The sequence below is a fragment of the Aquarana catesbeiana genome, linkage group LG04, assembly GCF_042186555.1.
Source record: "Aquarana catesbeiana isolate 2022-GZ linkage group LG04, ASM4218655v1, whole genome shotgun sequence".
Lineage (NCBI taxonomy): Eukaryota > Metazoa > Chordata > Amphibia > Anura > Ranidae > Aquarana > Aquarana catesbeiana.
This window is the reverse complement of record NC_133327.1, coordinates 403,615,020-403,642,917: the sequence shown is the minus strand read 5'-3', so window position 1 is coordinate 403,642,917 and position 27,898 is coordinate 403,615,020. Positions and strand designations below refer to the sequence as shown.

The following is a 27,898-nucleotide window of genomic DNA, read 5'->3' as shown; positions in this document are numbered from 1 at the left end:
TTTTATAACTGTAAACGGTTCCAGGTTCGGGTCTCTCAAAATGCGATGGCATCTTGGGAGACCCTGTGAAAGTGTGTATAGTCTGTGCAATGCTGTACCCTATGCTAATACTCAACTAGTGAATGGTAGCATTCAAAACATTCACCAATGCAAAGACCAGGATTGTCAGGACAGGAGGGACAATAATAGGGGGTGTCACGCCTATATCCGCGCTTGCTGCAGACACAACATCTTTTTTGGGGGGGTTTGTTGGGTAGGGGTACTCGGGAGGACATAAAAATGCCTCTCATGCAGCCGACTGCATTTGGTTGGGGATGTGAATGGGGGAAGTACGGGCGCTGCAGAAGCGGTGGGTTCCCAATTAGGATTGGCGAATGCAGCAGGAAGGGCACTATTGGCACGACGGGCCTGTGTTTGTCTTTTTGGTGGCAGCGGGACACTACTTGTGCTTGCCACCTCACCAGCTTGAACTGCACTTATGGGACTCGCCACGTCACCAAGTGTTACTGCAGTGCTGGTTTGACTACGACCGGGGTGTACTAGGCCGCTGGTGCTTGCCAGTTCAATAAAAAGCTTCCAAAAAACTGTTAGCGATCGCAGGGATCAGGCCTGACTCTGCGAACGCTGCAGTTATGTGTTTAGTGTTTTGTAAGTGACAGTGATCGATCGATACTGCACTTGGGTGGGCTGGGCTGGGCCGGGCGGAGGGGCAAAACGCAGGTGCTAGCAGGTATCTGGGCTGATCCCGCTAACACTGCGTTTTTGGGAACCCTAATCTGCCGGGGACGCTAGTATAGATCTGATCGGATCAGATATTGATCCGTTCAGATACTATACCACTAAGGGAGGTGTACGGCGCGTGTGTGGGTGTTAGCGGTACTGGCGCTAACCTGACGCTGCCTGGGGCTGGTGCTTGCTAGTTCACCAAAATGCTACCAAAAAAACTGTTAGCGATCGCAGGGATCAGGCCTGACTCTGCGAACGCTGCAGTTATGCGTTTAGTGCCTTGTAAGTGACAGTGATCGATCGATACTGCACTTGGGCTGGGCCGGGCGGAGGGACAAAACGCAGGTGCTAGCAGGTATCTGGGCTGATCCCGCTAACACTGCGTTTTTGGGAACCCTAAACTGCTGGGGACGCTAGTATAGATCTGATCGGATCAGACATTGATCCGTTCAGATACTATACCACTAAGGGAGGCGTATGCCGCGTGCGTGGGTGTTAGCGGTACTGGCGCTAATCTGACGCTGCCTGGGGCGACGCATATCACCGACGGGCGATCGGGGGGCTAAACCTTTATTCGGTAATAAACGGCGGGTTCCCTGACACTATAAAAAATAAACGAACTAACCAGCGTCACCCGTAACGGTTATACGGTGATCAGTGGTGAAAGGGTTAACTAGGGGGCAATCAAGGGGTTAAAACATTTATTAGGTAGTATATGGGGGTCCCTGTCGCTATAAAACGCTGACGGCGAACCTAAATATTTACCTCACTAACTAGCGTCACCAGCGACACTAATACAGCGATCAGAAAAATGATCGCTTAGTGACACTGGTGACAGGGGGTGATCAAGGGGTTAAAACTTTATTAGGGGGGGTTAGGGGGGTATCCTAGACCTAAAGGGGGCTAATACTAACTGTCCCAACACTGTAACTGTCACAAACTGACACCAATGCAGTAATCAGAAAAAAAAAAAAAAAACTGCTGGTGTCAGTTTGTGACAGGGAGGGGGGGGGTGATTGGGGGGCGATCGGGGGGGGGGATCGGGGTGTTTTGTGTGCCTGGCATGTTCTACTGTGTGTGTAGTGTTGTGCACTCACAGTGAAGTCTTCTCTCCTCGACGCTGCAACGGAAAATACCGAGCCGAGGAGAGATGACATCATTTCCTTTGCTGCTGTTTAGCATACAGCAGCAAAGGAAGTGATCTGATTGGCCGGCGGAGATCACGAGGGGGGGGCCACGAACGGATGGCCTCCCCCTCACCTCCGATCGCTGGGGGACATAACAGGACCGCCTCGGGCACCGGGGGGGGGGTCCGATCGGACCCCCCACCCGCGGGAGGCAAATCACGTATATGTACGTGATTTTGCCTGCCCGTGTCGCCTTGCCGACGTACATCGGCGTGAGGCGGTCCTTAAGTGGTTAAATGTCACTTTTATTCCTATTACAATGAATGCAGAAAAAAAGCCTGACAGGACCTCTTAAATATGAGATCTGGGGTCAAAAAGACCTCCGATCTCATATTTACACTAAAATGCAATAATAAAAAAAAAATTGTCATGAAAAAAATGGCCCTTTAAGAGCTATGGGCGGAAGTGACGTTTTGACGTCGCTTCCGCCCTGCAGTGTCACGGAGACAGGTGGGGGGGCCATCTTACCCTCACTCGTCTCAGTGGACAGCCAGTGAAAGGGCCGGATCGCTCCTGCCACTGCCGACGGCTCCGGTAAGCGGCTGAGGGCACTGGAGCATGGAGGGCGGGGGCTCTCCTGCCACTGATAAAAGTGATCTCACGGCGAATCCGCCACAGAAACCACTTTTATTTTGTAGCTGACCGCCCGCCAAATACGAGGATACTGGGGTTATGGCAGCTAGCTGCTGCCATAACAACGATATCCGTCCTCAAATTTAGGACATATATCGGCGTGCGCTGGTCAGCAATTGGTTATAGACGCCTGGTCACTTTTAAATATCAGAGATATTTCACCCTCCAATGTGTGTCCTAAGTGCACGCCTAGCACAATGTGCTTTCTGGGAGCCCAGGACATGCATCAGCGTTGTCAGAATGGCAGGCTTAGAAACATCCATTTCTTGATCTGCTCCCCTAGAAGCAATGAACCAGGAAGCCCTCAGCTCTGAGCACTTTCAAGATCAGAGCTGTCAGCATTTGTACTTGATCTAGCTGGGGGAGTGAGTATTGGGTATTACTGCACCCATCATAGCTAAAGGAATAATTTTATAGTCAATATTTCTAGTTAGCTCTAAATTTAGAAGCTGTAAAAGTTTTTAAAGGGTTGCTATGGAAAATGTTGGGTATCCTAGTTGCGACTGTTTTGTTGTTGCACACAATTATAGATCTTAAAATATTTAAATGTTCAAACTCATCTGTTATGATTTATAGAAATTTTGGAAATGTTCTTACATTATATGCACTAAAATTCATTTCAATATATTTCTTATAAATAAATAAATATTGAGCTGATAAACAGTTGAGACCAATACACCTCTTCCACGTGAAGCACAGTTTATGTAGAGCGGACATGGGCAGACCCAACTGAGCTCTATGGGTGGCCAAATGTAAATGGACTCCTCCGTCCATCAGGCTACCTTTGATCTGGTCCACTAAAATGGAGGAAGCAGTGCTTTTCAGTTTTTTCTTTTTTTTTTCCCCTGCTAGCAATAATCACTGTGTTCTCCTGGTGGGGATGGCTTATCCAGCCCCCCCCCCCCCCATACCAGGAGAACACAATGGCTCCATGGGTGGGATACCCCTGTCAACGCTGTCTGTGTATAGGGGGAAATCAAGCAAATTTTGAGCAACCCACGGTTGCAGGAAAGAAATTTGCTCCCATCTATGGCCTGCCTTAGATGTTTTATGGATGCAAATCCCTACCATAGAGTTTCATCAGATGTGCCAGAACATTGAACTGCCCATTGACCATGACTTCTGTATCTGTGTGCATTAATTGGACAAATTGGGCCCAATTTGGTGTCATGCATAGCAGATATATAAAACTTTTGCCCACAGATTTGATATCATGCAGAGCAGATATAGAAAACTTTAAGTTAACTAAGCAGATTTCCACTGTCCTTTTTTCTAAAGCCAGTTTTAAATGGGGGGAATAAAACAACATAACTGTGAAGGGCAACAAGATGTTTTCTCCAAATGTGGCCCTTCACATGTGGAAGTAAAGCAGCATAGATTATTTTTCTTGACAGCCAGATTTTCTTTTCCACCATCCAATAACAGCACGTACATGTTTTTTCGAACTTGAACAACTTTTAAAGCTTCAATAAGAGGTCTGTGTATAAATGTTTGGACACAGCAGTAACACAACTTTCACCAAGGATTCACACATTTTTCAAATTGAGTTCTATTAAATTGTCAATCATGTGTGAAACATTAATAAATAGTAAGAAATCTGAGGATTTTTTAAATCCCGGAGATGTAGTGTTTATACTTACTGTCTACTAAGTATTTGCTTTAATTTGGACAATTAGTTTTTTTCAGTTATGATTTGCCTCTCATTTTTGTTTCTGAGATTTTTTTTTTTTGATAAAACTTAATTGTCCTATAGTGGGTTCTTCTAAGTAAGCATTACATACTTGGCTAATGGTTATGTAAATAATAAAAAGCAATCTGACAATGGTAACATTACCTGGGTTTAACCAATTTCTGAGTACTAAACCATAATAATTCAAATTAATAAATTCATTATTTTCAGGAATATTATGAATATGAAGTTTAGTAGCAATAACCCTGAAGAGAGGCCTTCAGTTCTGAAATATGTGTTTCTCCTTTGTGCTCCTACTAGTGCTGTTCTTTTGAAGGGGCACCAATGCTTATAAAGTTGACTTAAGGCTGCTTACATATTTAAGTCTCCCAGATTTCAACTGGACTCAAAAAGGAATTCCATGTCAGGAGTAATATGCAGGTTTCCATTGCAATTCATTTAACATAATACAATGTAAACATAGAAAAAAAAATGTTGAATTGTAAATTGTATTACAATTAATTTATATAACATCTCTTTAGGTTCTGTACAAAGTGACATCATTTGATAAAGATACTAGTCACATCAAATCAAACACTTAAAGAACCTTGGAGCTAGGAACCTTGACATTATATAATTTAAATAATGAGATACAATGATTCAATGTTTCTATGAAAGCTATTTTACAGCATTGGTGTCCCTTTATGCTTGATGTTTGTTAGATACCCACCAAAAGTCCAACCATAAACAGCCTGCAAGTGTCCATGAGCTTGCTTTTGGAAAGATGTCTAGATGTTTGTGGCTACCCTCGACATTTGGCCCAATCTGTATGCTGACTGCCACAATGACTTTAACATCTTCCTGCATGCAGCACCTGTTGCTTTTATTTCTGCAAATGGAATTTTATTATCTGAAACTGAGAGCCTCTCATTTCCATTTAGTTAAGTCCTTTTCTTCTAAGGAGAGAGACCCTAAATAAAAAGTTTTCAAGAATTTTTTTTTTCTTCACGTGTAACCAAAAGTTTTTTAGTATAATTATGGTGACATGGAGATACTATTGCATTTAATTTTTAAAACTATTTTTTAGTATCCGTTGCCACAAGCAAACACTGTTTCTGGCTAAACAGTATAAGTCCTGGCTTGGCATTTTAAAAATTATTTTTTAGTCTGAGTGGTTACATTCCTTAAGTCTGACCGTTTAATTCAATTACACATCCTATATTGCTAATTATCACTCATACCTCCTCTTTTAATTCTATTTTCTGAAACATTTTGTGTAAATGGCCAGACATTGTTAGTAGTTTGTATAATTTCAATGCACCCTAATGATGCTGAGAATGAATTATTTGCCTGTTGTTTCAGGGATATCAGAGGCCAAGCCATTACATTGCCACCCAAGGTAAAAGAATCTGCTTTGCTCACTGCTTTAATTGCTTTCATTTAAGCTTCCTGGCAGGATTCCATTTGCATTAGCAAACCTATATTGAAATATAAAGACTATTTTCTGTTGAACAGAGATTGGCACTGCCCAAGTTAGATGAGAACTTTTAACACTTTTTTTTGGTCTAAAATCAAACTTTAAAAAATTCAGTTATTCAACATTTTAGAACTGTGGGATTTGCATGATCACATTTCATCATGGAAGGAAACATTCCTATCAAGAAGTTTCACGAAAAGGCACTGAAGAATATTATTAGACCCCTTTCACACTGGGGCAGGGGCGGCGGTAAAGCGCCACTATTGTTAGCGGAGGTTTACCGTCAGTATGCGGCCACTAGCGGGGCGGTTTTACCCCCACTAGCGGCCGAGAAAGTGTTAAAAACCACCCCAAAGCGCCTCTGCAAAGGCGCTTTGCCGGCGGTATAGCCGCGCTGTCCCATTGATTTCAATGGACAGGAGCAGTGTATACACCGCTCCTTCACTGGTCCGAAGATGCTGCTAGCAGGACTTTTTTTCCCGTCCTGCTAGTGCACCGCTCCAGTGTGAAAGCCCTCGGGGCTTTCACACTGGAGGGACAGCAGCGGCTGTTTCGGGTCAGTTCACAGGTGCTGTTTTTTGCCCAATAGCGCCTGCAAACCCCCCCCCAGTGTGAAAGGGGCCTTATTCTTTCTCAAAGCCCAATATAAAGCAGTAGTAGCAATTGTAGTGTTTGGGGGGGTGATGTTAGTTTTATCGGACGCTTGTATTTGCACACTTCGATATATAAATAAACATTGCCAGCACTGTAAAACATTTGTCAATAGATCCAATTCTAAACTGTTGTCACAGATGAATCTAAGAATGAGGGTCATGGTTTTGTCTCTTTCAACCTACTGATCTTTAGTATCTCTTGTTTTTTTAGGCCCAGTTCATGAAACAGTGTATGATTTCTGGAGGATGATTTGGCAAGAGCAATCTGCCTGCATTGTGATGGTTACAAATCTAGTCGAAGTTGGACGGGTAAGACTGCATTTCATTTAGTTGAGGCTTGCCAGCTCAATTAGCACAGTGATACCCTTAAAAAAAATCAGTATGCCTTACTGGGTAGTTTTACATGCCAAGCATGAAGATTTAAATTAATTGAGATGTGTTTAAACAAAGGATCTTTTCTTACCTTGATAGTGTCACCTTTGAGATCTGTAAACATTCCATTCTCCTGCTATTTGCTTAGTATTAGTATAATAGGTGTATCTCACCATTGATTGGTAAATTGGTACCGTGGCTTTTTAACATGAAACAAAATTAAACTTTGTTATACGTTTTAGAGCCTATTGCATTGTTTGCTTTGTTGGAGAATTTCCCTTAAACCGATCTCTGTGCAAATAGAAGATTATCCCTTGCAATGGGACTTTGCCTGTCCTTTTAGGATTAAGGAAACCTATTCACCCAAGCCTCTGCTCCTCCTTGCAGCTAGACTGGTCCTCACCATTTCTGCACCCCTGTAGTCTAGGGTCCTGACATCATCAAGGCTAGAGTAGGGTCTATAGCCCTGCTCTAGACGTGAGGACGCAGAGGAACAGTTGACCACCCGATTGTGGGGGAGTTTGGTCTGCCAAGGGAGCAAAGGATCAAGTAAGTAAAACAGATTCTTCTTTCCCCTTGACAAAACAGGCTATTAACCCTTGAAGTAAGGGCACAGCCCTATTGCAAGGTATATATTTTTTTCTGCGCAGGGTTGGGAGTTGAGGTGTATACATAATCTAAACTTTTGGTTTTGGCTTTTATAGGAAAGGTTCATTTCAGTTTATTTTTCTCTTTCTTTGGTGATTTCCCCCTAATTCCTGTCCTGGAGTAGCAAAAAGAAGAGAGTAAAAGATACATTTTTTCTCCTTTAGACAGTTTTCAGTGAAACAGATGTCTCAGTGGATGGTTTACTACCCCCTCTTGTTTTGGTGGCAACTGATAACTTTCTGAATCTTTATAGCAGCTATCTTGACTTGCATACACTTTAACCACTTATCGACCGACTCCTGTACATATATACGTTGGCACTTTGAAGATGGATATCTCGGTAACGGTAGCAGCTGCTGCCACAACCGAGGTATCCATATTTTCAGGAGCCGGTCGTGTTTACAATAATGGTGGTCTCTATGGAGGATTCATCGCGATATCACCGTTAGCCCTCCACTGCTTACCGGAGCCAACAGTGGCGGCGGAGGCAATCGGGACCTGTCTTGTCTGTGGTATGGAGACGAGCAAGGGGAAGATGGCCCCCACCCGTCTACATACCATAGGAGGGCGGAAGCAACATCATAACGTCAGCTCCGCCCATACGTCTTAAAGGGCCATTTTTTTGTTGTCATTTTTTCAAATGACAAAATTTTTTTTTTTGCATTTAAGTCCAAATATAAGATCTGAGGACTTTTTGACCCCAGATCTCATATTGAAGAGGAATGTCATGCTGTCACTGTCATGCTTTTTTCTATTACAAGGGATGTTTACATTCCTTGTAATAGGAATAAAAGTGATCCAATTGTTTTTATTTTTAAAAAACAGTGAAAAAAATAAAGTAAAATAAGAAAAAAAAAAGTTTTTTAAAGTGCCCCATCCCGACGAGCTCACGCACAGAAGCGAACACATACGTGAATAGCGCCCGCATATGAAAATGGTGGTCAAACCACTTATGTGAGGTATCGCCGCGACCGGTAGAGCAAGAGCAATAATTCTAGCCCTAGACCTCCTATGTAACTCAAAACATGCAACCTGTAGAATTTTTTAAACGTCGCCTATGGAGATTTTTAAGGGTAAAAGTTTGACGCCAATCCACGAGCGGGCGCAATTTTGAAGCTTGACATGTTTGGTATCAATTTACTTGGCGTAACATTATCTTTCACAATATAAAAAAAATTGGGCTAACTTTACTGTTGTCTTAATTTTTTATTCAAAAAAGTTACTTTTTTCCAAAAAAAAGTGCGCTTATAAGACTGCTGCGCAAATACGTTGCGAAAAAAAAGTATTGCAATGACCGCCATTTTATTCTCTAGGATGTTAGAAAAAAAAACACTATATAATGTTTGGGGGTTCTAAGTAATTTTCTAGCAAAAAAAAATGTTTTAAACTTGTAAACACCCAAATCTCAAAACGAGGCTAGTCCTTAAGTGGTTAAGGCACAACTCCAGCCAAAATGAAAAAAAAATTATTGGCAATTAAAAGTGGAAATATACAAGCAGCTTATATTGCAATAGTCACCTTCAATCCACAGCTATCATTTGCAGTACCTCTATACCACTACTAGATTCTCACAGTCTTCTAGGTTAAAATGTTGACTAGCATCTTTTAACCCACTGTGTCCGAGCCCAGGCTGTCATGGCTATCACACAGCCAGTGACTTCATCAGACAGTCCAGAGGGCTCTTACATGGAAGGTGTGCACATTTCTTTTTTTGTTTGGAGAGGGAGAGGTAGAAAAACATCTGCTTCAAGTGTTCATAGATATTTACAGTATTGATCTCAAGGAAGAAACACCTGCATTACAAATGTGTTACATTTGTGTTAATTCTTTCTTATGTGGGTTTGTTGTTATGGTTACAGGTTAAATGTTACAAGTACTGGCCTGATGATACTGAAGTCTATGGAGATTTTAAAGTGACATGTGTAGAAATGGAGCCACTGGCTGAGTATGTCATCCGTACATTTACACTTGAAAGGGTAAGAAATTTAAAAGTCTTTCATAGCCTTCAAAGTGAACCTGTTACCACTAAAGCCTGTAAAAGAAGAGAAACGATGCTTAACCTTTCTGGCAGTCTTCCCAGCCACTCCAAGTATTCCACACTTTTGGGTGTGTAAATAACTGCTCCCCTTGCCACATGGTGTGGTTCCTCCCCATTGAGTTGTTTGTTCTTTAGTGATATTCAAGCTGGCGGGATGAAATAGTGTGTGTGAGGAAGAGCAGATATCCACACACCCAGAGGTGTGGAAAACAAAGCACCAGAGTTCAAAGACTCGGGCTACTGGAAGGATAAGTATTAATGCTTTTCTTTTACGTGATGGTCATTGTTTTTTAAGAGACCCTGTAGTCTATTAAAATTGCCTGCATTTACCTAATCACAAAACACCAAACTATCAGTTAGCACAGTGAAATGGACAACCGTGGTGAATTAAAGCGGAGCTCCATTCAAAAGGGGAAGTTCTGTTTTAAGCACTTCTACCCTAGTTTTTTGGCAGGTACCTTCTCCCGCCTAGGCGGCTCTAGCAGAACTTCTCCTCTCCCCCTCCTTGCAATCTTCTGGGACACGTCACAGATCCCAGAAGATTGCCCGATCAATGGGGAGGCACTGCACTACTCGCACATGCGCAGTGCGCACCCGACTGTGAAGCCGCAAGCTGTCACAGCCAGGTACCCACACTTGCAATGCTGGCGCCACAGGGAGGTGAGGGAGAGAAATGACGGTTCAGTCGGTGTGAGTGTGTGTTTATTAAAAGTCAGCAGCTACACTTTTTGTAGCTGCTGACTTTTAAAAAACACAAAAATGAGTGGAATTCCGCATTGAGTAAGTCTTTATTTCAGCAAAACTCAACTTTTTGCTTTGTCTAAATATATGTCCATGCAATCGAGCCTCATAGTTAAAATTGTGCAATTTATGAATCTAGGTAACCAGGATCTACAATTTCATGATTCTCCACATTTAAGACTAATAGGATTACATCATGTCAAAATAGACTGTTTAGCAAGAGCTGTCTAATTCGCTAATTTGCGAATCTTTGTTGGCTATACTCAGCAAAGATTTGGTATTGGAAAGACATTCTGCACTGGTTGCATGCAATTGAATGCATCAGAGGGAAAAAAAACACTAAAACAGATCTTTATGGCAGTATCAAAGGAAAAACCTGCTGCTCCAAAACTCCAATCCTGCAGGTCTCTGCAGACAGATCAGGTACCCTGCTCAGGAGCCCATCTACAAGGTCCCCTGCAGCCTTTTTTACAAGGCTTCCCCTGGCCGAGGTGGTGATCATGATGCCATCCGCCTGCATCTCCACCTTGGCCAATCAGAGGAAGCCTTATATTCATTCATAAAACAACAAGGTTTCTCCTGAATGGTGGGGATGCACTAAGACTCACTTGACCTATACCCTGCGGCAGTTTGCAAGTGTCTCAAAATGCTTCTGGAATAAAGAACCTGTTTACAGCATTCAGGTAATGCTACTATATTCTTTTACAACAGCTCCAGCAACCAGACTGTTCTGCCATTGAAATAATTTCTTACAGTCAGTTTAATGATAGGACACCTGGAACTCTACTTTATGGAAGGTAGCAATGTGTTAGAGGGTGTGTTCTTATGGCAGGGACTTGTAGTGTGCAGCCTCAAGTGGAATAAAGTTTTTTGAATAAACAGACAACACTAGAGTGCAATATTTTGTTCCGTTTGTTGTTTGGCAGTTTAATGAAGCTTCTTGATTAATAGAGACATTACAAAATATGAAATGCGCATTTTCATTTAATTGCCTAATTTGTCCTATAGATGCATTTTGAAAATACATTTAGGGATTTTAGGTTTATTTTGTTACTTTAAAGCAAATGCTAATTGCTTTATAAATTGCTACTGGGTTATAGATTCATTGGCCCTATTATATCCCACATTTATGTGTAAAGTTTTTGTTTTGACACACATATATCCCTTTTTCTATTTCTGTATTGTAAGGCAGGTTGGGAAACATGGTGGATACAATGTATATAACTTGTTTTGTTCTTTTATGTCTGTACAGTCATTTGATGTATCCTTTGTAGCCTATGGGGGAATGTTAACTGCTTCTTCATTGCCACATTGTGTCTGTAAACTGTTCTTATTATGCTTGTAAATATGCACAGATAACCATTGTCTGTACTCCCACTATAGCAATAAGCCTATTTTAGATATTTGGGATGCTATACAAACATCACAGAAGAAAGCATCTAACAGACATTATTCACAACATTGATTTATTGTTCTACTTTATGGCTTCCAATATGTGATAGGTGAATACACAAAATAAATTGAGACATTTTTTAAACACACTCCTTCTCAAGACTCATTCATTAGAGGAACAAACTTTAGAAAATAAATATTTGCTGTACTTCTATTCCTACATTTAGCATGCTTTTAAAATAAGCTGAAAATCAGATGCACTATGGTTGATTTATTTGTATAGTATATTGTATAATACAACCTCCCACAGTATGTATAGGATATGTAAATCTCTGAAGCTGTGTATAGTATAATTAGACCTCTTCTGTAGTAAAGTACACATTTTGTTTCTGAAATGCAGGGGATTGTTCGCAATAAAACCCACTGAATAGTGAAATAAACACTTTAGTAAGGAAATGTTAGGGTACAGATGATTAATAATTTTAAAAGCTGATGAAATTTCTGAGCCAAGATTACAAAGTACTCTATTGATTTGATTTGTAATGCTAAATAAATCTATGGATTTGAGGGAGTCACTTTAGTGTTCAAGGCTAGAGAATGAAGTGATAACCAAAATGTTTCTCTGGGCACTTTTATTACCCCCACAATAGCAATAAATAATTACACCCCAGTCAGTTTATCATCTTGCCCATATTTACCTAGTGTTTGAGACTAGAGGTTAGTAATTCATACATTGCTAAGAACTGATGTAAATGATTCAGTGTTTTTATATAAAGCTTATTTTTGTATGAAAACAGGCTAAAGTGTATGTATAGCCAAACCTATCCATGTTTTCTTCACAGATTAGGAAAGGGTTAGAATGTGTGTCAAGTTTTATTGCTGTCTTTGTCCCAGTTAGGTAGATTTACCCTCTCTATTTGCCTGTTCACCATTGTTACTGTGACAGAAAGCAATGGGAAATCCAATATGTTACAGTTGTCACCAGAACAAAATATTCCAATGGGTACATCAGTTCTAGGAACAATTGTCTAAGAAGGAAACAACCCTAAGTTTTGTTGTAAAGTTTATTTTACTTCCTGGTGCATCTGCAGGATGTAAAGAGAAGAGAACATTTCCCAATGAGACACTGACACCAATAAAATAAACTGGCTGATTGTATCTCCTCTATTCTTTATCCAAAACTAAATCAAAAACTTGTATAACACTTGTATGTATGAATAACTGAGCTGCATCAGGGTTTTTTGTTTATAGGGGCAGTCTTATTTGTTCACCTTTATGTCTACTCACTGTATCATTGAAAGCACTTTTGTTATGTAGCCCATATATTCACCATGCTCAGATGTAGATCAGGCCTCACAGATATTCTCACAAATCTTTGAGTTCTTTGACAACCCCAAGGAGTATACATTTTACAGCTTTTATTCTTTAGGAGCTCAGAAAGACCACACCTAATGAAGCAGAGGTAGCTGGGCAGGTGATCTGCAGCCAGGTGAAAGGTCCTGTACCTTCTGAAGAAAACCCAGCTACTGTAGGGAGCCCTCCCTCACTGCTACCTGAGTACTTCAATTACAATGGTGTGGCTTTTTGTCCTTGGACCTTGGTTCCCTCTATCTGTTCTCCTGTGTTACCAGTTACCCTAGACTTTACTATGAGGGATACTTTTTAAGAGAATAATTACAAGTAGCTGATTGTGTTCTGAAATGTTTTACTGAAGAGGTATTTCTCAGCTAGATGCTGTTATAGAATCCAATAGAGAGACTATGCTATGCGACCATATGTTACTCTTTTGAGTCACAAAGACATTGTGAAGAGTTTTGTGTTTGTGCTGGCTATCCCAAACCTGTTTTGCATTATTGCTCTTAAAGTAATTGTAAAATCTCCTGGCTCAGCCCCGCTCCCTGGTCACTGGCTACGATTGGCAGGAGCAAATGGCTCCCACTGCTGTATCTGAGCCAATGATGAGGGAGAGAGCCTCTGCTCTTGTGCACATTGCTGGATCAAGACCGGGCTCAGGTAAATATTTAGGGGAAGTTGCTTGCAGAAGGTTTTTTACCTTACTGTGTAAAAGCAGTAAGGCAAAAAAAAAAAACTTCTGCCTTCACAGCCACCTTAACTTTTCACCTGTTTAGTAAACTGCAAGTTACAGTTTTCTGTCTGGTCATTCAGATGATTACCTATTCTGGTCTGTTTTTTTGCTTGTTGACAGAGAAACTTTGGCTCCACACACATGTTGTGAGAGAATAGCTGTGGCCAGATTTGTACCCTTTATGATACAACCAGTTATATGCGAATAGAGCCTCTGAGCAGCATTGGGCACAGGGTTTGATTCCAGAGCTAGTGCTTCTGGTCACACAAACTGGATGCAGCTAATTGTCCTGTGTGTATTTGCAGCTATAGGACAGAAGTCTGCTGCATCCAGGTGCTGTGTTTAGCTTAGTGCCTTGTCCATTTTAAAGTGGACTCAGATATGTTTTCACTGGTTCAAAGCGTACATGCTAATGTGTAAGTGTAACACTTTCAGGTATTTAAAAGAGAAGTTTAAAATAATTAAAAAAAAATCAATCATACTTAACTAGATGGTTGTAGCATTGATCCCAGCTGCAGCTGTCCCCTGTTACCTCTAAGAATGAGAGCTGAGTGATCAAACACTGCTGATCGCTCAGCTCTTGGTCTTCAACCTGCAGAGAGCTGGTGACTGTCAATCACCGGCTGTCTGCTCTGCCCCTCCAGCACTCACTAGAGCACTGGGCTGTGCAGGGGTTTGGGAGGAATTGGCTCAGGCTCTCAGCAGCTTACTGAGAGGCTGAGCTAGCTGCCGGACCAGACTTCTGGGTGAAGCCTGACCACAGGGTTTTTTCAGAGCCTGGACCAGGTCTGTGACATCAAGCAACAGCATGCTTTCGCCCACTTTCGTCTGGAACGCCACAGGAGTGCAGAACTAACATAGATCATCCCCTACTGCAGCCTGACTTAATACATTATTGCATCCTGTTCACTAAGGGATAGAAGATTAAGGAAATTCTGCCTCCCGCCTCCAGTAAACTAATGAAATCACACCAGCCTAGGCATAGTCATTGACTGGGATTGAAAGCAGAAAACCCTACACACCACCACCAGAATACAGTCTCCATTATTTAGTTATAAACTAAACTAAGTGCTTGGCGAAGGGTATATACAGCATTGATATGAACCATTTTTCTATTGATATAGGCCATTCTTCCCCTCTCTTGCTGAAACTTGCACACTCTTGGCTGTTCTCCTTTTGTTTTGTGGACATAGCAAACTTTTTTCTCTTAACCCACGTTATCCCTAGATCTCACTTTGCTAGTCACATGGGCAGGGTTACTAAATCATTTTGTTCCATGGGGGGTGTTTCAGCTCTCAAATTGCAAGAGCGACACTAGATGGTGCCCTTTGCACCTGCCCTAATGTTGACGCTAGAAGCAGTGGGCCTTTGTGCAAGATCATAAGCTTGGCTCTACTGTATGTGAAAAGGAAATTGCTGTGCGTGCAGCACACTACAATATGAATTGGATGTAATTGCACTGAATATTGGCCTTGGCTTAAAGGGCCATAGAGTGCAGGGGTGCCGTAGTTAGTGACGCCAGAGTTCAGGGGTCAGGAGTAGGTGACGCCAGAGTTCAGGGGTCAGGAGTAGGTGACGCCAGAGTTCAGGGGGTAATCGGGATAACCTAAACCTGCACTGTAAAGCTGAGGGCTGTGGTCTGACTTAGTGATTTGGGCCAGGGCAAGCCAGCCCTGGGCAGTCAGGTAGATATGTGGGACCGTGCGACAAAGTCAGCGAGTAGCCACCAATAGGCAGAGAAAGAAAAAGCCACACTCACTGATATACTGGTAGCTGGGTGGTGAGAGGTTTGTGAGAGGCCAAGAGATCTGAAGGCACTGGGCAGAAATGCTGATGTGATTCAGTGGCCAAAAGTAGAGCGCAATAGGTGGGCTTAAGCAGCACTGCTTACACCTCACTGGTCATATTACATCCCAGTCCCTGCACAATGCACATAGCCTGGCCGCAATCACTCTGTCCAGGGTTGCTGTTCGTAATCATGGAGCCCTGTACAGCCTACCAACCCAAAAATTTCAAAACAATATTTTTACTAAAATTACACTAAAATCATCATTAGCTGACACAAACACAATATAACTTTCTGCTAAATATAAAGGATAAAACTGTATTAAGTTAACAAATAAAGCTTTGTATGTGAATGAGGTCTTGGGGCTCATTCACATGGTAACTGTGGCCTGTATAGTGTGAATCAATGTTTTTTAAATGTGGCTAGGGCTGTGTGCAGGCAGCCTATGTTATGCTATGGGGATGCAGCAGCTTTATGAAGACAGCCACAGGTTCTAATTTGACAGGTGTGTGCGTGTAGGTGTACTACCCTGAACACAGACAGTGTGAATTTGGGGCCACTCACCTGCACACCTGTCAAATTAGGACCTGTGGTTATGTTCATACAGCACAAACAAATGACCACTACCCACACCTATAACAAGGAGCACATGGAAGGGCGACGCAAACCAAAGAAATTTAGAAAATTCCCAGCTCATCTCACCGACCAGCCTGCAAACAACCGAATTGTCCTGTCTAACAGTTTGTGTTAAAAACCGGGGTTTCGCTTGCACACATTTGAAAATACATGCGTAAACCTGCAAAGCCAATTCAGGGCACCCCAGTATTACCTGCAGTCCTAACTCTATACATGTTTGAGAGCCTCTACAGTGGAAGCCCATGTATAATAATGAATAGATAGAGGGCAGGTAAGCCTAGAGGGAGCCTGCCCCTCCTTAAAGCCACAAGGGTGCACTGGATACCCAGCATGTAGCACAATGGCAGCAAAGGTGTCCAGTGCTTCCCCTCGACATTATTTGTGTGTTACTGGCCAAAAAAAAAAAACGAGAACACTAATAAAGACACTACATCTAATGATAAAGAGGCAATATATTACATTTTTTGTTTTAAGTTTATGCTGCTTTAAATGATTGTAAACACATATTTTTCTCCTTGTGTTCGTTTCTGTAGTGGTCTATTCAATATTACTTGGACATAGTTGTTCTGTTGTGTTGAATATCTGCTAGTACATTGTAGAATTTTGTTGGCTGCAGTGCAGTGGCACAAATATAGTGAAGTGTCATTGTCTTCTTCCTTCAGACATTTGTTTGGTGGAAATTGATAGCTTGAGAGTGCTGTAAAATATCCTTAAATAAAGCAGTCATCAGCCATAAACCTGCTTCGTGACTCTAGCTCAGGACACAAAGCCCAGCGCATGCAAAGTAAAATAAATGCACTTTTGGGATAAATGAATGCATGCGTTAGCTTAGGGCACATTTTTTTTTTTTTTGCATTGTATCTGCCGTTTTGGTCTAAAAATATATTCGACATAAGTTTGTGCTGGGCTATGTATTCTTCTAAAGAAATGTTAAGGTAAGGATTGCTAAAGCACTTTTTAATTCTAGGAATGATTTGTATTAATTGTTTTGCAGAGAGGATATAATGAAATCAGGGAAGTCAAGCAGTTTCACTTCACCGGTTGGCCTGATCACGGAGTACCATATCATGCTACAGGCCTGCTGTCTTTTATTCGGAGAGTAAAATTGTCGAATCCTCCAAGTGCTGGTCCAATTGTGGTTCACTGCAGGTTTGTGTGACTTGTATAATATCATATTCACTTAAACCATTATTTCTAGAGTGCCTTTGTTTTCATAAGTCTAATTGAACATTGTTAGCCAAATAAATATTGCTAAAATAAGAGAAATATCAGTGGGCTGTACTTTACAAACCAGTGGCCCTACACAATTCTATAGCATAGCTTGGGCCAAGGGCTCTGCAGGGATTGATTTGAAAGCTAGTAGTGTTGTTACCTTAGAAACATTTTCATGCAGGTCAGGCTCACTTTAACAATTTCACTTCATAAAAGGTTTAACTGTGCAAGGTGCACGCTTTCCTGTTTTTCTTTGTTTTTTGCTCAGATCCAGTGCATTCCCTAGTGCATGGTGCAATCAGGGACAGCTGCAGAAGCAGCTGCTTCAGTTCTTACCAAAGACTTGGGCTATATGTTATCACCATTTGCCCAATTTTTATTTTTTTTAGACGTTGCTGTTAATCTTGTTTTTATCTGGCATGTAGCATGGTCAGTGTTAGTTTTTTGTTTGTTGCCAGTTTCCATAGCTTTATCAAAACTTGCCACAGATTCATGTTGGTCTTTAGCACCATTTTTTTTATATTGGTGCTTTGGGTACACTTAATTGAAAAATGATTATCTCCAGTTCACATATAAAGAAACTAAAAGTAATTAGGACTAACACAAAATGTTTGTAGAGAGATAGGCAGAGGCCCTGTCTCTGCAAGCTGTATAGTAGGGTCGCGTATTTGCCGCCGCTACTCCCTCCTATCCCAACCTGTCATTGGCTGTCAAGGACACTGTCTGCTTCACAGGCTACTAGTAACCAATGGTGCTGACAGTGGGCGGAGCCTGTGGGGCTAGTACCCTATCAACTCCACTTGGAATACAATGCAGGCAGTGGGTGGATTCCATAACAAATAGCAGGTTTATATTTGCTTGAACTCCACCCAATCACAAAGTGAGAGATGCTGATGGGGATCTAGTTACTCTGAGTCCCCATCAGGCTACAGCTAAAAAAACTCCTCGGCCACGGCATCATTTGTGTGACAGGCGCAGCAGGAGTTCTGCTGCATTGAGGAAATGTCCACACTTGTCTCAGTTTAATTTACAATTGTTGTGGAGTTATAATGATCGTCGGAGAAGCGTTTTCTGAAATCCCCAGAATGTGTTTGTGTTGGACCTCCTAAATACCTTTTTTTTATTGGATGGCCGCAAATTACCGTAATTGCCCAAAGCAATCAAACACTAGCCTTTTTTTTTTTCTGATGCAGGTTAAAAATTACCAACCCACCTAATAAAACAGAATGATAAAAAAATACCAACCCTACTTGTTACTGTGAACAAAATGTAGACCCTCTCTTCAGACACTTTTTATACAGATGTTTAAATGAGTGCTGTTAGTTTAGACTTATTCAGTTGGATTCCATAAAATCTTTGTAACCAGACTTAGAAGAATCCAGTTCAAGAATAATACAGTTCAGTAACTGGCACATTCTGTAAAGTTCAGTTTAAAAGTTGTGCGGTTTGGGGGTTGTTTAGCTCAAGTGTAGCACCCGCTAGCGAGAACAGTCCACACAGATAATTCCTTTTCAGGGCTTTTTGGCCCACTTTTATTAAAGAAAAACAAAGTTCCAGAAATGAAACAAAAGTAGTTTCCCTTGCAGGGGGTTTTCCCCTTCAGCTTTAAATAAAAGGATATTTAGCCTCCTGGCTTACACATGCAGCATTGCAAACAAAAAATACAGAGCCACCTGGCTCTCTTCAGCAGCAGACACACCACTGCTCAGACTCCCACATGGAGCTCTCCTGACTACTGTCAGCAACCTCAGACTCAGGTCTCTGGCTTTTACCTTACAGCCTGCACTCTCTGGATACTTCAGTGCACACCTGCACTCTCTGGGTTCTCCCTTGCAAGCCTGGACTCCTGGAGACCTCCTGTCTCTCTGGGTGGAGCCCGGAATCATGGTCCTGACTCCATCAGGCCCACACACACCTGAACAATCAGTGTGCCGGTGAGTCCCAAAACCTGGACCCAGGACTGGGGTTTTTATCCCACCCGAATCTGGAAGAAATCCCCAGGCTCCAGGTCCCAAAATGGACCTTACTAAATAATGAGGAAACTAAAAAGCCAGTTTCCTCTCAAACAAGCAAATACCCTGGAGCCCCTCAACCTGCCTGGTTGAGAATCCTGGACCAATACACTGGTGAGGTACCACACTATCACAAAGTCTATGCGTTTTAACTGAATTAGGTCGATACAGTGAACAAGGAACTGTCAGTATATAGCTGAGATTAATGCAAAGAAATTATTAGGAGACCATTTAACGCCCTTATGCCGGCCATACACGGTTCGAATTTCGTAAGAGTTTTCTTTCGAAAATCATATGAAAGAATTTTAGTGGGCTTTTTAGTAGATTTAGTGGGCTCTAACAATGGCCAATTTTCGTGCGGCAATCAAATTTGAGGAATCGGACCTTTTGGAAATTTTTTGAAAAACGTACGATTTTCTAATCAATGATGGGAGAATCGTGCAAGAAATGTAATAAGAAAAGAAAATTTACGGAGAGAAAAGAAGATTCCCGGCCACAAAAATTCTTTTCTGTAGCAACATGAGGTAAATTTGAAGGCTTGGTCGGCCGGATTTCGAAAATCAATGGTGGCATCATCGAATCACAAAAAAAAAGGAACTTTCTGATTTTGAAAAGAAATTTGTTCGAAATTCGACCATGTATGGCCTGCTTAACTCACTACACATTTCTTCTCTAAAATTTACATTGAGGGTTGGCACTCCAAGACAATATTACTTAAATTTTAGTCTAAGGGCCCAGGCTATACCATTTCATTATACTTATGGCAACAAAAATTATTCAATTTTGACTCAACAGCTCTTGAAAGACAGCTTGGCATTTATTTAGCCACTCCCACTGTATTGTATGAAAATGGCAGTGTTGCTTATAAATGTCACTCATAAATAACGCCTGTGAATGGAGCCATTGTTATGTGAAGAGCCTACCTGCGTAGCTCTGCACTGTAGGATCACTGTAATTTGTTATAGAAAACCAATTGCAGTGATCACATGTAAATAGTATGTTTATCTGTGAGCCCAACCTTTCCTCTTCATTTATGCCAGATCAGCCAGCAGCAACCGCTTTAGTAAAAAAAAGATCTTTAGCCCCTTCTCCCACTCATTTACAATAAAACAGATTTCCATAATGTCTGATGTGACATGTACATTTTAATCCCTTTACCTTTCTCATCCTGCACATCTGACCATTCCTCTCCTTTCACTGGTTTTTCATACCAAGAGTGTTCCACTGGACTGTTTTTAATGCGTTTATTATCACATTTGAGAATTGATACTGTATGGGAAATTGTTCACATTTTGTGCAATTATTTAGATTTCTGCATTGTGAGTGTCAATTGGTATTTTTGTTTGTTCTTCTATTATCACATGCATTTATTTCACTGTTTATTGTGTGTGAGCAATTGTAAAAATTTACGCAATTTTTGTGAAATGTTTCATGTTTCGTTACACTACTTGGATTTTTGCAATGTGAGTGCTACACAGAAGTGGCACTTGCTTACTTTTTATCACATGGGGTAATTTCACTTTTCTTAATGTTTGCCATTGTACATGTTTTATGCAATTTTTCACGATTTGTTTAATTATTGGTGTTTTATTTTTTTGCATTTGGTTTTTTTAAGCACTTTTTGTTTTTAGTTGTGTTTGTAAAGTAACGCTCTTTTAATCAGTGATGCAGCACTTTGTTGGTTTTAAATTGTTCATATTTTTTGTAATATAATTTTCCACCTGCTACTCTTTAATATACACTCATGGGTCACTTTATTAGGTACACCTTGCTAGTACCGGTTTGGACCCCCTTTTGCCTTCCGAACTGCCTTTTTTCTTTGTGGCATAGATTCAACAAGGTGTTGGAAACATTCCTCAGAGATTTTGATCCATATTGAAATGATAGCATCACGCAGTTGCTGCAGAATTGTCGGCAGCACATCCATGATGCAGATCTCCCGTTCCACCACATCCCAAAGGTGCTCTATTGGATGGAGATCTGGTCACTGTGGAGGCCATTGGAGTACAGTAAACTCATTCTCATGTTCAAGTTTATCTTGCTAGATATCTACATAATTTGCTTATGACATGGTTTTTCCACTTATACATAAAACATAAAAACATGTTTGTCTTCTGATGAAGTGGTTCCTGCTCCACCAGATGCATAGAGATTACAGTCTGGAATGCACCAATTCAATTTAATATTTTTGATACTGTGTATACACTGGTGCGCCGCCACGTTGGAACAGGAAGAGGCCATCCCTAAAAACTGTCTTGGTATGCTGATGCTTTGAGTTCCCTTCACTGGAACTAAGGGGCCAAGGCCAACCCCTGAAAAACAAACCCCACACCATAATTCCCCTACACCAAATGATTTAGACCAGTGCACGAAGCAAGGTCCATAAAGACATGAATGTGAAAGTTTGGGGTGGAGGAACTTGACTGGCCTGCACAGAGTCCCTTAAGGTACTTTAAAAAAAAAAAAAAACCTGCCAACCTACTATGTAGATTCCTGGCTACCTCTTGCATCTTAATATTGGTCAGTGAGACCACCCATTACAATGATATGCCAGTAGTGAGATTTTAGGCAGGCTATAGGGACTTGTAGCTGTAAGCATAACAGAACGTATGAAGCTTTTGATACCTTGGGACAATCAAGGTGAAAGTGGAGCTTTAAGGAATCAAGTAGAAACTTTTCACATAACATTTTCTTTTGACTTTTCAGAGTTTAAAGCAAGGATTTTTCCTTCCAAGGTATTTAGGTACATGTCTTTTTTTTTTTTTTTTTTCCAGGGCAGCCTTGCCTTTGTAGAGTACAAAATTAAATCCTTGTATTCCAGCAGTTCAGATGTTCTGCTGTAGTCTTAGACGTGAAGTGTTCATTGTTCCACGTCTACCTAAACACTGTTGTCATTTCAAGACAATGATCCGAGTTCTTTGAATAACACATAGCAACACTGTTATTTACATTTTCTGGAAGGTAGCGGAAGGAGACTGCACCGCTAATAAATCAGACTATCTGTCAAATGCGCTTCTCTTGTTTTATTCAGGTAGTGGTGAAGTGTAAACAAATAGCTGTGCTGTAAAGCTCTTGGTATTGATCCCCCATGATTTAATGCTGAGGCCGAGTGGAAAGTCAGAGTATAAACCTCTTATCTTCAGCCTCTGCCAGATCTACTAATGAGAACTATTGGATAAAGGAACTATGAAACACCATTTAACCTCCTCCTTTATAAAAAAAAAAAATCAGTAGTGTTTAATTGCAAAAATGAAAATACTGACATTTCCTTCTTCATTCAGAAAGGAGCAAACCGCAGTAACCTACAGCAAAATTAATTTTCATTCTTCTTCCTTCTCTAAACTGATAACATTGAAGTTGGCTTGATATTGTTTATGCCATTGTTTATGTATTTTCTACTCTTTATTTCAGAGGAATTCTAAGTACTTCATTATTACTGTAATTTTAGCTGGTAGTTTTGATCTGTTAGCCCTTGTTCACACTGAACACGGCTTTGAAATTGTACGAGTTCATCTGAATTTGCATGATTTCAAAGCTGCATTTCAGTCTGACTTGGGGGGCGACTTGAAAAAAATCTGTGCAGGTTCATGCACAGATGTATATTGAAATCGCCCCTGAAGTTGCCAGAAGTAGTGCAGGAACTACGTTTTGGAAATCAGTGCGGTGTCACACCGATTGGGATGCTCCTATTGCTGTCTCTGATTTGACATGCAATTTGACCTGTCAAATCATGCCAATGTGAACGGGGCTCAGACTTCATCTTTTTGCAGTTTCTACAATGTTACCTGGTCGTAGAGGGCATTAACTCTTCCTCCATGGTGGCTTGAAAGTACTTTGGGGGAAATCTCTCGCTTGCAGGATGATGGTTCAGAAGTGCAAAGGTAGCAGGCCTTTCCAGCTTATGATCCATTAACAGAGCTGGGACGGCCTGCAGTACTTCTCTTTAAAGGCCTTATAACTGAAAGCCTAGGCTCTTTTCCTCTGACACCTGTCAGTTTTTATTGCTGTCTGTGACACCCCATTAAGAAGATTCCAGCTCTCTATTTGTCCTGTTTACCATTATTATTGAAAGTAAATGAAAATCCTAGTTTTTGGGTTGTCCCCAGAAAAGTAATAGAGAGGAAATCTTCTAATGGGGACACTAGCTCTGGTAACCTGGGGGTCCCCAAGGAATTTCTTTGATTTGCACTGGATTTCCTCTCACTTCCGGTTTGGCTACGGGACATGAAGTGAAGGGAAATCTCCGCAATGGGACACAAAAATCTTATAAGGATTATAACCCTCCCTAACTCTATCCTAAATGAAAAAAAAAAAGTTTTGCCTATAGTTCTACTTATTCTGGCATGCCCTCGTCTTATGCCTTATCCAGGGTGGAATTCTCTGCAGTTATACATATATATATATATATATATATATATATATATATATATATATATATATCTTTGACCATGGTAGCTGACAAAATGCAGGGTTGCAAGCATGTTCCTGTGCCATCTCTTGCTCTGATTTTCCTGGAGCTTCAGCTGCTTCTGCACAGTCCTGTGGAGGTTGAAGAGGAAAGCACTCTGTCCCTTATGGATCAGCTAGTGCAAGAAGGGTCTTGGTCTACTGACATAACTTCTAAGCTCAGTGATATCATTTCAGTCCTTGTGGATGCAGTATGGACATGCTTAGACCCAGAGCGACCTGCGTCCTATACCCCTACCCTTTAACCTGTTATTGCGACCATGTCTTTCTGTCAGACTTGCAATCTGGGCAAAGATATGGCTAGGGATGCTAGATCTGTCTTGTTTGATCTTTCTGATCCCCAGCATTTAGAACTTATGCCAACAGCCCTGCTTTACTGCACTGACAGGCTAGCAGATGTTCTGTGTCTAGTCTCCCACATGGGTCTCGTTTCGTTCAACATGCAAAGGACCCCTTGGCCCAAGTTTTGGGCTGTAAAACTACTGTGCAAGAAGCGCTTACTATGCTTGCCTTTTGAAAGGGAGTACCTCATTTGCCTATCTCTAGGCTCCTTGATTAAGGCAATCACCCAGGGATAAGCGCACCCTTTTGCCCCAGCAAAAGAAGGCTAAGCATCATTACAGACTTCAGTCTTAGAAGAGCTCTTTATGTTTCTCTCAGTCCTTAAAGTCATGGATTCAACAACAAGCCACCTAAGTTTGTCTCCCCCAGGTCCAGGGATCCTAGGATGCCCTGGTGACTCAGTGAGATCAGTTCCATCTGATCTATGCCCGTCCTCCTACAACTCTTCCCTCACATAGGATCAATATGAAGGGCATTCAGTTGACAATGAATTTACATCCCAGGAGACAGTAAATATTTACTGCTCCATTCTCCGGCATTCACAGAGGAGATCATTCTCCTCTGATTGCCAGTTTATGAAGCGGTGTAGATCACTTCTCTTTTGGAGGAGTAAAGCGATCTGTAAACGTTTCAAACAGTGGAGAACGCCCCCTGATACTGGAATCTCATGAGACGTAACTAGTTTACAGTACCAGAAATTCACCGGAACAAGCAGTTATAAATTATCACTGCTTAGAACAGGGACATACCCGAGACTGCCCACCTAGTTAATAAAATATTTATACATATATATATATATATATATATATATATATATATATATATATATATATATATATATATATATATATATATATATATATATACACACACACACACTATATATACACTGAGCAAAATTATAAACGCAACACTTTTGTGTTTGCTCCTATTTATCATGAGCTGAACGCAAAGATTTACAGCTTTTTCAATGTACACAAAAGGCCTATTGCTCTCAAATATTGTTCACAAATCTGTCTAAATCTGTGTTAGTGAGCACTTCTCCTTTGCCGAGATGATCCATTCACCTCACAGGTGTGGCATATCCAGATGCTGATTAGACAGCATGAATATTGCACAGGGGTGCCTTAGGCTGGCCACTCTAAAATGTGCAGTTTTATCACACAGCACCATGCCACAGATGTTGCAAAGGAGAAGTGCTCACTAACAGATTTAGACAGATTTGTGAACAATATTTCAAGTTGGGAGGGAAGAAGAGATTATCATGATGCTTACAAATAATAATGGAAACCAATACAGTATATAAAAGGTATTTCATAAGAGTTAGAATTAAAAACCTAACAAGGCCAAATATTAAATAATAATCAACATTCCATGATGAAAGTGGTCATAAGGCGGGTGTTCAAATTGAAGCAGGAAATTCAAATTCGTATATTAACCCGACATGTTTTGCCTAATAGCTTCATCAGGGGATATTCGAATCACAGCATGTCTTTAACTGTACAAAAATACACAGAAGAAACAATGAGTGTAATAAATCAAAAATGTCATATAACCTTATGCACAAAGCAAAATTAATAACAATTGCCAATGCTCTCCCCAAAGGAGGGGGGAAACTACCGCCTCGAATCTCCCGAAAAGAGCCACCGCCAAAAGGGACCAACTAAAAGGGGGAATGAGTCCTGCGTGGCCACAGAGGACACAAAAGGACCAGGCTAACAAATGCAATAAAAGAAAAAAAATATATGTGAAAGGGCCGACAGGGTGCATAAAAACAAGCAAATGCAGAGCATGGGGTGAAAGGCAACTGGGATATAAGATGAGATATATCCAGTAGGGACAAAAATAGATAACTCTGTGGTAGGAGAAAAGAAATAGAAAGGTAATACTAAAAAAGGAAAAAGAAGAAAAGAAACTAAAAAATGGGGAGCAGGTATCGATCACATTTGTTAAGGTAAGGGACAGTGGACATGAATAACTATAAAAAGGGTAGATGGAATCTACATATTATTTCTTTTATTGCATTTCTTAGCCTGGTCTTTTGTGTCCTCTGTGGCCGCGCAGGACTCATTCTCCCTTTTGGTTGGTTGTTCTCTTTTGGCGGTGGCTCTTTTCGGGAGATTCAAGGCGGTAGGTTCCTCCTCCTTTGGGGAGAGCATTGGCAATTGTTGTTTTCCTTTGTGCATAATGTTATATGACATTTTTTATTTATTACACTCATTCTGTTTCTTCTTTGTATTTTTGTACAGTTAAAGACATGCTGTGATTTGTATATCCCCTGATGAAGCTATTAGGCGAGGGGGGGGTCTGATCGAGGAAGGAGGAAGTCAAAAATCTTTCTCCTTCCCCTTCCCCTGGAAGTCTTTCTTCTCTCTCCGATTCACCAGCTCTGAGCTGATGAATCTGGGAGTGTGAATTCTGACACAGATCGCCAGTGAATTGCTGAGATTGCAGTTTCATAAACTGGCTGTTTCTGTGTCAGTCAATCACAGCTTCTCTGTGGGCAGAGATCATCGGCGGAGAATATGTTCTCCCATGATCATCTTTATTTCATAAACCGTTAATGGACTGGGATCACTGCTGTTCACAGTTTTATAAACAGACACCCAAGCACTCTGTCTTTGTTTAGACACGACTGGATCTTCGCCTGACCCAGAGTTCAGCGAAGAGCCACATTTAGACTGAATGTTTTTTCACTAGCCTCTATCTTTATTACGCATCCCTGTTAGCCTTAGTTGCATAGTAGTTGCATGTTTAGCTTTTTTTTTTTTTTTTGCTGTGTTGCCCACCTTTCAGTTGGATTGCTTTGAGCCATCCCTAATTTTACAGTACAGGACTGGTAGTCCTGGATTATATGCCAATACCTTCAGGTGATGGAACACTAGGAAAAGCTTTGCTGGGGATAACCCCTTAGTGCACCTTCATATATCCCTACCTGTTCCATGCGATGCCAGTGTTTTGCCAGTGTCCTTAAATTAAGAAACTGTTCTCCTCTGGAGAAGTTTCTTTACCAATCCTTTTTTCTTCACTGATTCAACTGACATGTCTATCAAGATCCAGCTGCTTATTGCCTCAGAGTTCACTAGCAGGTTCTGGATCAGTTGCCCTCTATGTACATCTTGGAAACTGTACTCAACATCAACAGGGTCGGCCTATATTGTTTTCTTCGGGCACTGGATCCTGCTTTTTTTCACCCATTTTGATACATAATGCAACAAGAGTAGTTAGCTGCAGGCTGCTATACAGGGCCATGGACCATTCCTTTGGTACCCAGACCCTGATGACCCCTTTGGGTCTGTGCCCGCCATTGGGTAAAGTTTGGTCTCCTCCAGGAACCTGCAGCCTGGATGAGTTAAGAGGGTTACCCTGTATGTGTGATCATGCCAGGTTTTACCTATGGGGTGTTGCTTAACTTAGTGTGTTATTTATCCTCTAAAATGTGTCTACTACAGTACCTTGCCAAAAGTATTCCCACCCCCCGGCTTTTTACCTATTTTGTTACATTACAGCCTTTAGTTCAATGTTTTTTTTAATCTGAATTATATGTGATGGATCAGAACACAATAGTCTAAGTTGGTGAAGTAAAATTAGAAAAATATATATATAAAACTATTTTTCAGAAATAAAAAACTGATAATTGGCATGTGCGTATGTATTCACCCCCTTTGTTGTTCTTAATATACAGGTTTTATATAGCGCCAACAGTTTTCTCAGCGCTAAACAAAATAGAGGCAGACATTACAGTTACATTACAATTTGGTACAAGAGGAATCAGAGGGCCCTGATCATTAGAGCTTACAATCTAAAAAGGAAGGATCATT

General features: G+C 41.1%; 1 protein-coding gene across 16 annotated transcripts in view; it reads left to right on the top strand.

Moving 5' to 3' along the window:
• Positions 1-27,898, top strand: part of PTPRK (protein tyrosine phosphatase receptor type K) — a 674,681-nt gene that overhangs the window by 586,405 nt on the left and 60,378 nt on the right. For all 16 annotated transcript variants that reach the window (XM_073627229.1, XM_073627239.1, XM_073627238.1 and 13 more), the window contains 4 exons: positions 5,578-5,614; positions 6,557-6,654; positions 9,225-9,341; positions 17,039-17,193. In XM_073627229.1, coding sequence (XP_073483330.1) covers positions 5,578-5,614; positions 6,557-6,654; positions 9,225-9,341; positions 17,039-17,193 — 407 coding nt within the window. The remainder of the gene's footprint in view (positions 1-5,577; positions 5,615-6,556; positions 6,655-9,224; positions 9,342-17,038; positions 17,194-27,898) is intronic.